This window comes from Rhodnius prolixus, unplaced genomic scaffold, assembly GCF_049639745.1.
Source record: "Rhodnius prolixus isolate KJV_2025 unplaced genomic scaffold, Rpr scaffold_4, whole genome shotgun sequence".
In the NCBI taxonomy this organism is placed as follows: Eukaryota; Metazoa; Arthropoda; class Insecta; order Hemiptera; family Reduviidae; genus Rhodnius; species Rhodnius prolixus.
Window position 1 is genome coordinate 10370966 of NW_027411614.1, and position 13184 is coordinate 10384149.

Sequence of the window (13184 nt, forward strand, 5' to 3'; positions counted from 1 at the left end):
TTTTATCTGAAAACCAAACTTCAATGATTCTAGATTACCTTAAAATCAGTTATTCAAAGTTTCAAATATGAAAGATAGTTGTAAATTATTTACATATTAATATTACAAGTTAAAAACAATATTTTTAAATATTTATTAAATAAATAAGATTCATTAACATTGTGCAGGTGGTAGATCTACTCTGAAGATGCATTTAACTAGAACATCTTGACGATCCAGGGCCCTAAATACTTCCATTTTTATTAAAGATATGTTTCCAGATAGAAGTTATAAACCTTAGGACAATGTTTCGTGCAGCAAGAATAATGAAGTTCTAGTGGAAATCATATTTAAGAAACTTTTCTCAATTTTTCCTTTTTAAAGTTTGGGCTTCCTCCTCTAATTGGAGCTTTTGATGTCTGTTTTTTTTTTTTTTTTTTTGGAGCGTTCGCTTGAAAGCTTACCATTACTTATGTTAGCTTTTTACTTTCACGTGAACTTACCAGAAATATGAAACTGAGCTATAATTACAAAATAATAGAAAGAACCACTCGTACAACGATCCCTGTATCACTTTTGTCCAACAAAACCCCTTCCAACTTAAAAGGCAAATAAAGAGAAAACAAATTTTGCTAAGAAATAAAACTAAAAAAATCTCACAGGCCCAAAAAAGGGTTCTCAAAATTAGGTTGGGCATGGTTCCAAAAAAGAAAAACCTAATTAAAAAATCCAGTATGCCTCAGAAAACTATTAAATTCTTGAAAATTCATAGAATTGGAAAAAGAAAATACAATATGTATTAAGCAATTAAGGCTAAATTGTTAATTCAACCATCTTAGCAATAATTTACAGTCAACAGTTTGTAAATCAAGCCATAATTCTCTGCCTTAGTTGTTCTAAACTTGGAAAATTAAATAATGTTTATATAAGCTCAAATAGATGCAACAAATTGTGCTTACTAAACGATTTTTACAACTTTCATTTGTGCTTACCAGCCAAGAGCCAACAGAATTTCTGTTTGAGGGGCACTTTTTTTCTTTACATTTTGAAACTACACTCTTTTAAAGCTAGTTTCACAGTAATTGAAAAGTGTGAGCTGTTCTTATAAAATAAGGAAATAAAACAGTCTAATTAATAAAACGGTTTAAATAATTGACATGAACACTTACTCTGACTGCGATCTTTTCGCTTCAATTTACTCCCGCTTTTACCCATACTTATTTACGAAAAATTATTCACGAATGGTGCTGATAATATTTCTATTATTCTTGGACTGGGTTGTTTTTTTTACTTTTGATTTAATGTCACCACATTTTCTTTTCTGTTTTTTTGTATAATCTATCAAATTGAAAAATGAATCAACACTAAACACCAACACTTAATCTAGAACACAATTTTACACACACATCAAACAACAACAACAAGAAAATTACAAAAACCAAAAAAAAAAGCACGACGACTGCGTTGACGAAGAGAGTCACGTGACCCTGTGGGCACCACACTCAGCAACGCTAGCTACAACACTACAGCCTGAACACCGGCGCACTACTGATTTTGCCCACTGTGAACGGTCTGTCATCTCCACCACTTCACCCTGGCAACCACCTTACCTCTCCCCCCCTCAGACACTGCGGCATCTTTTAAGTCTGTGTTACGCTACCGTTATAATTTTTAATTAATCTTTCTTTTTTTTGTCATTCCTCATTATTTGAAAGGAAATTTTTTGTAGATATTAATAAGGAATATTACCTAAATTTCTCTGTTTCAATTTACTAACTCTGAAATTGTTCCCAGTTAGCTTTGTTCATACAAAGAGTCACAAAACTTAATGTGTGAACTAGTATTAAATGCTATAGTCAAATAGTACTGTAACAAAGTTTGGAGAAGTCCTTGTGTAATAGTGATAACTACAATAAATGAAAATTCTGATAGTTACCAATTAGTTTTATTTTTAAACGCCTTATTTTATAGTTCAAGAGTGAAATCTTTGGCAACTATTGAACTGATTCCCTAATTATTGGACTAATTCATCTAATAGTAAAAACTGGCTCCTTCATTCATCGATCGTTCATCCAATTGGGATGATTGGCTTGCCTTCAAATTCTCTCTTCCAAATTTCAGTGGCTCTCAAGTGTAAAAGACAAATTATTTTACCTGAACTGTTTACAAACTACTTGGAGAAAGCTCCCCAAATTGCTTATAGAATATAAATTGATAAACAAGACTATCCTAAAACCTATTTGGACTTACAGGACTAGAGCTGTGGAGGTTCAGCCAAACCTACAAACATACGGACTGTACAGAACATTTCAATCAAAACTACTCCGATAGATAGTTGACGCTCCTTTCTACGTGACTAACCTCACTCTTCACAAAGACCTCAACATCTTATTCGCCAAGATAAAGTATCACAAGATCCATACTGCTCTCACAGCAAGCTCTAATCCTTCCGTACCGTCTCTCGCCTCCTTTGTCATTCCTGACAATTCACCTCACCAACTGAATCATCAATAACCCCGAGACTTTCTTGAGGTTTGCAGATCACCGATCAATCTTCAAGAGAGTGTACTTTTTCTCCTCCCTGCTCTTCATGCCCCATTTACATCATCATTAGTGTATTTATTTATATGAATATTATAAATTACTCCTACTCTTATCATTCAAACTCACATATATGGCGCAGAGTACTTAATATTGCTCTAATTCTATTTGTTGATTGGTGAGTACAAACTAAACAGGTCACCTATTTTGTAAGCAATTTTACTTAAATTGCTTAAGTAATGAGCAATCAGAGTATCCATTCATATCAAATTAAAGCAATGGCAAAGGTTTTAATCAAAGATTCTAGGAGCGAGATTGATTTTAGTGGAAGCTGATGATGATTTTAAACAAGAACCTTAAAGGTACATATTTGCGTTTCCTGCTTAACACAATATTTGGTCGATAAATTGGAATTCCGAATGAAAGGTGGCCATTATGTTCGTTTTTTTTTTTAATTCTTCTATTTTTAATAAATAATTCGTTTGCCTTAATAATCGTCGTGGTTCAAACCATGAAACCACAAAACTTATAATAATCGTAAATAACCTCTAAATAGAATCTAATTTAAATAAAATTGAAATAAACAAAGATGCTGAATTAATTTAATCCAAAAATATTACAAAAATAAATAAATGGGTACTCACAATTTTTGCTCAAGATAAAGTCATGACCATGAAAAAACTCCACAGTTTGTTGAACATTTATCTGTAACAAAGATAGAGCACAAAACATTGTAATAAAAATGTTTTATTGAGTTTAGCTGGATAATAATCACAGCTGTTGCGTTATTTGGCTTATTCCATTTCTATTAAAATTTAATCATCTTTTCTGTTTCAAATTTAGGAGTTTTTTTGTTTATCGGACAACCCTAAAAGTCGGTTTGGTTGCAGTTGGCATCGCTACCGCCTCCGAGCTTAATCATAGGCTGACATCCAAGCTGGAGTTCTATCACTGGGTAGCTTATCACCTTTGAGCTAAAAGATTTTTTTATGTGTACAAAGAAAACAAATGTGTATTTGTGTTGAAAATTGTATCTTGATTTTCCTGGTTAGTTGCGGAAATCTTAGACTGAGTGCATTTGGGCAATTTTTCCCAGAGTGTAGCTTTCTTTCTTTTTCCAAGTTGAAAAATGCTGAAGTAAAATAATTTCTTGGAGCTTTCTGGTTAATTATAAAAGAAAATTGGTTAAAACAAAAACAGTACCATCGGTTAACTGTGGTTTTCTTATTCAAGAAAGCTTGTAAAATATATTACCTGAATGAATGGCAGGTCTTCTTGTACAAGAAATGAAAATTATTGAAGTAAAAAAAAAAATAATATCTAAACTCAATTTTCTAAGATAAGATCATGACCATGAAATATACTCTATATCTTGATAAATACAGAGAAAACATTTAATTAAAAATATATAACCGATTAGGAAATTAATCGTAAATCACATACCTCCTTGAAATTCAATTATTTGTTTATGAAGGTTTGTAATATTTGTAATATGTAATTCAAAATGCATTACAATTATTTATTTGATACGCAAAATTACTAAACCCAATTCAAATTACAGTTTAAACGTTATTACGCAAAAAACATTTACGTATTTATTTCTTTTTCTGTCTTTGTTTTATACAAAAACCGATAGCACCTTATGTAACTTTTACAAATTTTAAGGTCACCAGACCAGTTTTATTTGATTTATTTATATCTTTTATTTTATTTTAGAAACCTACTGGTATATTTTTAGTGTCCCATTATGGTATTTACACTTGTATCGTTAACTGTTATTAGTTTGCTTCAATAGGGAAAACGAATTTCATTAGCTGAAACTGAAAATAGTAGTTTTTATTGTTAAAAAAACCAAACTGAAACAATTTTGAAACATACTTTAAAGTTTGATTGAGATGAAACTAATACTGTAATTGCTTAACAATTCAGTCTAAAGTCGAAAATCAACTCAAAACATTTTACCTTGAAATATGATTTTAAGCAAAACTGATAGCGCTACAGATCAACATTGACGAAATCAAATAAATTTAAAGACAATGCTGAACGTATTTTATAAAATATGTATATAAAATTTGAGGCGCGTAATCAAATGAAGTCATTGGCGCCTAGGCCTTACAATACCAGGATCTCGGGATCCCGAATACCGGAATCCCGGACGATTTTTGTCCGTAATTAAAAACCGGTATTTATGTAAAAATACCGGTATTTTTGTATTACATTGGTTGATAAAAATTGAATTTATACACAATTTATCATTTTTCAGATACAGAATTTAATTTATTATCTTCAATTATTGCTGCTCTTACTCCTGTAAAATTAACAGTAGATGCATTATGCCGAAAAGATGCAAATCTTTTGACGGCTGACGCTTCTTTGACATTTATGTTAAATACTCTTTCCCAGCAAAAATCTACAATTGCATTAGAATTATTGGAAGCATTAAAATCTCGAATTTTACTGCGACGAACTGAATTATCACAAATACTTCAGTATCTGCAAAAAGGCTCAAAAGATGTTGTAGAAGTATTTAAACGCATATCCAAATTTACAATCATTAAAAAAATTGTAAGCTTAACAAAACGGCTCACACATGAAAATCTAGAAGATACAGAAGATATGGAAGTTGTGCAAGAAACATCCCTTCCAATATCTTTTCAAATTAGTAACGAAACAGTATTAGAATCTGACAAGGTAAACGTAAACGCATTAAAGAGAAAACTACAGGCAGCAATAGACGAAACACTAAATACTTCACCCGTGCCTGCGTTTAAAAAAATTCCAAGTCTGGAACAAAAAATAAAAGATGAAATTACTTTTTTTGAAAAAACAGGAACCAAAGGAATGTATTTACAAAATGTGTATGATTTCTTAATGACAATAGTGCCGACAAGTGTAGAATCAGAAAGAGCTTTTTCAGGGGCTGGTTATATTTGTACGAAAATTCGGTCCTCGCTTGATGATGAAACGATTGATTGTTTATGTTTTTTAAGAGCATACTTTAATAAACAAAACGCAAGTTATTAATATTGTTTCATAAATACTTTCAATTAATTATATTTTTCGCTTCTTTAATTACATAACGCCATGCGAGCCTATTATATGTAAAATATAACATAAAATTTAATATGTACTTTTTTTATTTGCACGATTTTTTTATCTATATATTCCTACTCTCTATGTAATAAAATTAATAATATCTACTCATTTCAGAACAATATTTATTAGATTTCAGCAATTATTTGTTAACAAGTCAATATAATATCTGATGTAAGTAAAAATATAACTAGTAAATTTTTTATTAATAATACCGGTTTTAATACCGGTATCCCGATATTTCAAATTTCAAATATCAAATACCGGCATTCAGATTTTACTTCGGTATTGTAAGCCCTATTGGCGCCCGAACCTCTTCCACTTTACGGCTGGCCTCTGGACAGTCTTCACTACAGAACACTGTCCACCAGCGGATATTAAAGCATTAAAAAGGCTCAAGTAAAAGAAAATCTTAGAACCAGCAACGGTGGATTCGAGCGCGCTAGCTAAGTATTTCATCATTTTCAGCGATGAGCAAATAAATTCATCTAGAGAACTGGCACTTCCGATCGCAGAATTTTGGACAAAATATTTGTGTATTATTTGAGATGAAAGACCTCATATAGATAATTGGGCTTTTTCTAATAATTTGTGTGGGTTTCCATTGGCAGACAATTATTCTGAATACGTATTGAGTATATATATTGTACCTTTAGTGTCAAAGAATTTTTAGGAAATAATTTGTCACTATTTCTTTTTCTTTTTCTAATTATATATAAGAAACCAGTTTAGAGTTAATTTTAAGAGAAACTGTCTTAAATGAGCGGTTCTTGTTGCTAGTTTAATCACGTTCTCAGGATTAGTGGTAGACAAGTTAGGTAATCTTTTAAGAAACCGGTATATAAGATGTCCAAACCGTCCTTGTAACTCAAACTTCACACTGGACTTGGAGTCCAATAGCACGTTTTCTAGCAATAGATAAAGAAATGCCATTTTTTAGTCAACTTTTGAAACAACTTTGGCATCAAATTTTGTGAAAAATATTAAAATGGGTTACTAGTCTTTATCCATGCAGTTTTCTGATCAATAAAATTTAGAAAAATCCACTCTTAAGAAAAACTAAATCTATTAAACATTTATTTTATTTTTAACGATAATAATTTTTTATTTTTTCATTTATCAATTCCAAACTCTGAACATATCGATCTTTATACGACGGAAGGAAAAGATCTGAAACATATAATAATGGCATTGCCTTCCTGCACAAGAGAAAGAAAGGAAATACTTTGTACTTTGTAAGAGTATTTGGTGTCATCCTTTCTGAACTAGAACAATATCTTCTGCAGCATCAATTTTAGTATTTAATCCTTTACTAACAGCACACTTAAATCAATATGGCCAGAAGGTAAGAACGTGATTAAGTGATGTCATGAAGGCAGGCAGATCGAGTACTGCCATCGTTGGGCAATAACGATGGAGACTACCTCCACCAATATGTTGTAAATAGGTTTTAAGATGAATAGATGTAAATAGTTGATACTTAGACGTAAGTAAGTAGGTGCAATGTCAGAATCTAGATGGCACTATTCATATTAGTAAGTAAAGTAAAGTAATGTCTATTTTTTCAGCCGGACTTAGCGTCTAACAACCTATCAGATAGTTAATGCTAATAGTTATAAGTAAATGAAGGTTAGTCAGATGATGAAAGCCTAAAAATAATCCCCAAAACAAAATATCCAATCAAAGAGGTTTTGGGCAAACAAAACCAAATTCAGAATAATTTTAAATTAAATTCAGTGGCAAGTAGAACAGTGAAGTAAGAGTATAATAAAATCGTCAGCACAGGATGGGGCAGTAAAAGCTATATATATTTTTTTTTTTTTCTTGTTACTCCCATAAGTATTAAATGAAATGTCTGCAGTAAGGTTATAAATAAAATACAGCTCAATATTTCCCCTTGAATTATTCCTTTATAAAAGTTTATTTCAAAATACGATTGTTATTGTATAAAACATAAAACGTTTTATAGAAGTACAACTTCTCTAATATCCTACTTAGTTTTACTGAGAACGAAGTTTATACTAAGAGTATGCTGTAGTAAAAGAAGAATGGTAAGTTCCATAATAAGAAATCCTATTATTTTATCTTCAAACTGCATAAAGTAAAAACAATATTCAAGATGTCACTAATCAATCTATTTCCAGGCCAGTAACGAAACTAAGACGACCTAAACATATATTCTCGGGTGGCTGGGGGACTAGAAAGGAAGAAAAATATGTAGTTTAAGTTGAGACAAGAAGAACATGAAAATTAAGCAAGAGACTGTTACCAAAAAGGAAAGCTCTCTGTTTAAGGCAGCTCAGACCAGAAGCTACATTTATACCCCTTACATTCTTAGATTAGTTACTTCTATATCCATGGTTGTCTTGATGCGCAGTCTGATAGTCTCTCTACAGATTCCAGCAACTCATGGTCTGATAGTCTATCTACAGATTCCAGCAACACATGGTCTGATAGTCTCTCTACAGATCCCAGCAACTCATAGTCTGATAGTCTCTCTACAGATCCCAGCAACTCAAGCTCTCAGAAAAACGACCATTGCATATGCTCTTAATTAAGTTAAATGCTCACTTAATTTCAGTTAAACACGGAATTACCTATGTTTACAATGGGATTATTTATGTATTTTTAACTGGTGATATACATGAAAAACCTTTTCTTCTATTTCAAAACTCAAATTAGTCGTAATTCAATCCGATCTCCTTCTCTAAAGAAGATCTTAGTAGAAGTATTTGTACCTCTCATTGTCCTTGTTTAATAAAACGACTACATTTAAATGATTCTGCAATTACATTTAGTGCTTTGACTGAGTAAAGTCACTGATTGCGGCGAGATGGTGAATACAAACTGGCCACCCTGCAGCATCTGATAATCCAGTCTCCAGAATATCATTTGAGTGGAAAGTTAAGCGTACGGATCGCTGGATCAAAATTCCTTTAATTATCAGTAGACAGTCCATCATCTCTCTTGAAATGCTTAAATGAATTACAACCATGTGCCGTATAATTTTGGTATTTAGCATTTCATTGGACTTATCTCCTGATAAATTATCCAATATACTGGTAATATTAGCATCATTCCACTTTCACCTCCCTTCCTTCCCATGTGCAGCCTAAAGATCCAGGAGATAATCTCCTCCCTATTCTAACAATGGGCCTAGAATTGAGAAGAAATAACCTCCCTTTATCTTGCATTGTCTACAAAACAGGTTTGTCGAAGATTCAATCAATGAAGGTGAATTTCTTAACCACAATTCCCAATTAGAAATCAATTTTGATATCTGAGAAATAAACATCACTTTACCTGAGCGCTGTTTGGAACCATGAACAGCAGTTTAGATTGTTAATAACTTACAGGTATGAATGCTTCAAATGAGTCAGTCTTAAAAAGGAAATAAACAGTTAGAATGGTTAGAAGATACACCACAATTACAACCGTAGATGTAACAATGAAAAAACTATTATACGAGTAATCATCAATAGCATAAGAAGTCTCTAGAGACCTAAGTCGAAAGCTTGGCAAAAAGTATGATTGAATTTGGCAAAAATCTTTTTCCCTGTTTAAATATTTCGATAACCCTCGAATACTCCTTTATCAAAAACCTTCTGCTGAAATTCCCCATCATTATAAATTGTCATCCAAACCCGCTCTTCTCTGAATTAACCACATATGATCTTCCAATTCCCTGCAGACAAAAATGGATTAAACAGTCTTTTCTAACAATCAAATCTAACTGCCGATTTTCCTCCCTATTTTTCTCTGCACATAACCAGCTTTATCTTGTCCTAAACGTCTCTTAACATGCAAGAAGATATGTTTCAAATATTGTGGAAGACATTTCATTGTTTATGTATTATTATATCAATCTGGAATAACCTTTTACAATATTCACGGGAAATATTTCGCACAAACTTTGCACCATGACCTCTATCAATTGCAGCTTTCTTTATGACCGATGCAGGGCTAAACGCTTAGGAGTACTGTAAATGAATGGACGAACACCGGAGAATTTTGCAAAATAGAAGTATTAAAGAGTTCTTCGCCCGGAAGTGTTTTTGTTCTCGCTCTTCCTTCCTCTCTTTGAATAAATCAAGTATTCACTGGAATCAACTGAAATTATCAATAAAAATTACCTCGTTTTTACTGAAAGAAACTTCTAAACAAATATTTGAACAATTTACAAAATTAGCAGTATACTAGAGAGATATATATGTATATATAAGGGGAGAATTTGCAACGATTATAGTTGCAAACACTTTGATCATGGAGTGTATAACTTTCAAATAACTGATCAAAAGAACCCCTCCTCTACCGCCCTTTTTGAGAGTTTAGGTGATCAAAATGGGTGAAAGGGTCACGGGGTTGGGAATGACTCAATAACCCAAAGTGATTATCGTTAAGGGTAAAAGCTACTCTGAATTATTCGCTCAGTATTTTGGTTCTACTGTATTTCTGCCGACTCATTTAGAAAAGTTGAATTTTAACCAAATTATTTAATTGATTTATGGATCTGCAATTAACAGAAGTAGCTCTAATTGTATTGAGAAAGATGTTAAATAGAACCTTGTTTAAAATTTCTTTTGAATATTTTTGAGATTTTCGTATGACTTTCTTATAAACAATGGTCCAAAAAGCAAAACAGTTGGTTTTATTACAGTTCAATACAAAAAAATTGAGTCTATAATTTATCTATAATCCATAAATTTAGTAAATTAATTGAAATGAAGATCTGACTCATTCACTAAGGCTCTCTCTTTGTGTGCGCATGCGCGCGTGTGAAAACAGCAAAAGTTCAAAAAGAAAAATTCCTCTGAAATCCATTAGGACATGAGCAGGGCGCTAACCAGTAACTTTACCAAGTAAAAACACATTTGCTAAAAACTTTTTATCCCCCAGTAAACCTCAGAACTTTTTTTTCCCCCAGCATCCCAAAACTCAGCTTCTCAAATTTGATACCATCGCAAAATACTTGCTCTCTTACATCCTGGTAAACTACAGCAATAAGCGCAAAGTAAAACACATATGTTTTATGGAAAAAGGAAAAAAAGAAAACAAGTTAAACGGAACTAACTTTTGGATAAAGAGATGGATTTTGGAGAAGTAAAAAGTTTCCTGATGAAGGAAGTCATCATCCAGACTTGTGCGACAGTACTTTTTTATTTATTTTTTTAAGTCACCTTTTTTTTTTTGTTATTTAAGATTTTTGTCTTATCCGAGAGAGGACATTTGTAAACTAGAGCTTTTCATAACCATTTTTCTAGCACGTGATATTGCAACTAAAATATTAATATTTTTTTAAATAATTTATTTCATTGGGCAGTGGAAAATCTCTAATATTGCTCTCCTTTAATTTGAATTTGCCACAAGGTTGCAAGAAAATCTTTACAGCCGTTTGGGAGGAAAATCTTTTAAAATTGAAAAGATTGTGTCCAATAACATAGTCGCTCCCTCTTTCGGCACTTAAGCGAAATATCAAATTTTAATATTTTTGTGACTTTTTTGGGGGGGGTTTCAAGTTACGGTGGACAGACAGACTCACATAAATACAGACCAATTTTTCTAAAACCAGATTTTCGTGATCAGAAAGACCTGAAAACTGATATTTCCAGCGAAAACCCCAAATTGAAAATTATTACGATTATCTTCTTCTTCTTGGTCTTCGCTCTTATGCCTTTCAGCGTCGAGCTTTAGATAACTTAGGCCTTTAACCAACGGATGTACTCTTATCTGTTGTTTGCCAATTTTCGGATAGAATACTTAGTCTGACCTCGCTTTTGTGCCAATTACCCGATGTAATCCAAATAGCCCAATCTTGGTCTGCGGCCTTCTGATTTGGCCTCCATCAAGCACCTAATCTTCTCCTCTTCGCTTCTCCTGCAGACGTGGCCAAACCATCCCAACTGCCGATTCTCCAACATAGGTTCCCCAAAGGTTGTATCTCTAAGCTGCTCCTTATGGCTTCATTTCTCATTTTATCACGCTTAGTTTTCCCTTCGACCTGGCGGAGAAATCTAATTTCGGCAGCTGTAACCCGGCTTGCATGCTTATCCAGCATAGTCCACGATTCTACCCCATACTGTTGAAGAGGTAAGAAACGGTCTTGAAGACGGTCATTTTCACTTTTTTGCTGACCTCTCTTTTACCGACCACAGTATTCCTGATCAGACCGTAGGCTCATTACGATTATAATAAGTAAAAATATAAGTAGAACTATAAAGTACTTATAAGTAGAAATGAGTTTCCATTTTTTCTATTCTATATACTCTTAGTCCATATTCCATATTCTCTTCTTCTCTGCTGGCCCTTCGATTTCCTCTTCTTAGGAGCTTATTGCAGCTCACTGTCCAGTGATGGTCCATACTAGTAGCCTTCATGTACCAAAGAGTTCTGAAGAAGCTATTCCAACTTCCATGACAGGGAGTTTTTCAGATTAAGTTCAGAAATAAGTTTGAGTATTAAGTGAAATCGTAATTTGTTACATCTTTAAAGAGTACTAGAAGTACATCTTTAGAATTACAGAGGGAGAGCGAGTGAGAGAGAATATCATGAATGATCTACATAAAAAAACAAACCCTACCAACGGATTTGGTTATTACTCAACCCAGTTCCATTCAGTCTCTGACAATACTCGGTCTGCATTAGTATTGAGACACATTTTAATATGTACATTAATAAAAACTGCCGTTATAATCCTAACGCCTTAGACGCTTTGGACAAAAAATAACAATAAAATAACGGATCAAAAGATAAATCCATTTTAGGATTCGAATTAAATTTATATGCAACTAATGAGCACTAATTCTTTATCATTATTATTTTGTATCAATCATCTACTTCTGCTTTCTGTCTACGATGTACGAGGAAGTGCAACACCTTCTAATATATTAATAGAATATAGATTTTCAAATATGAATTTCATCAATTCAAGGTGACCTAAATATTAAAACTAACTTCTCTAGTTCAGGCAGAAACACAAATATATACAGTCGAGCCTCCTATAAAGGACACTCTCACTAGCGGCCACCTCCATTTACGAACAGTTTTTGGATTTCCCCGTTTTACCCCTATACACTTTCTATATAAAAGAACCTCTCCCTCTAACGGTCACTCTATATAGCGACAGCGGACATTGATTTTGGGGAACGGATTAAATGTTTCACCTTCCACCAACGACCAACTTTTTATTAAAAGTTCGTTTGACGCGGTGATAAAAAGAATTATCCCCTCTCAAGTTTTTCCTAAAGTTTTCTATATAAGCTCATACATCTTGTGTCATTTTAATCATTTTTCAATATTACTTTGGACGAACAATATTATTTTTTCCAATATGTCTCACAAACGAAAGTGGTTAACTCTAGAAGAGAAAATAAATGTGTTGAAAGATTTTGCAAAAACCAAATCGAGCCTTCATCAACTTGCCGAAAGGTTTGTTCTATTTTTCTAATAATAGATGATAGTATGATGATAATTTTACCATAAATTATTATTGTTATGAATAAATGTGATGATTATTACAAAAATTGTTATAAAAATTATTAAATAAGTCAATAATATGTAGTTTTTTGATAAAT

General features: G+C 32.5%; 1 protein-coding gene across 4 annotated transcripts in view; it reads right to left on the reverse strand.

Moving 5' to 3' along the window:
- The window catches only part of LOC141455834 (breast cancer anti-estrogen resistance protein 3 homolog), a 301202-nt gene that overhangs the window by 221427 nt on the left and 66591 nt on the right, over positions 1-13184 (reverse strand). For 2 of the 4 annotated variants that reach the window (XM_074131263.1, XM_074131258.1), the window contains exon 2: positions 3165-3225. Coding sequence is in view for 3 of the 4 variants with exons in the window: in XM_074131258.1 (XP_073987359.1) it covers positions 3165-3225 (61 nt within the window). In the remaining variant the exon portion in view is untranslated. Of the gene's footprint in view, positions 1-1148; positions 1555-3164; positions 3226-13184 lie in introns of those variants that run through there. The other 2 variants (XM_074131261.1, XM_074131259.1) reach the window with 2 other exon arrangements.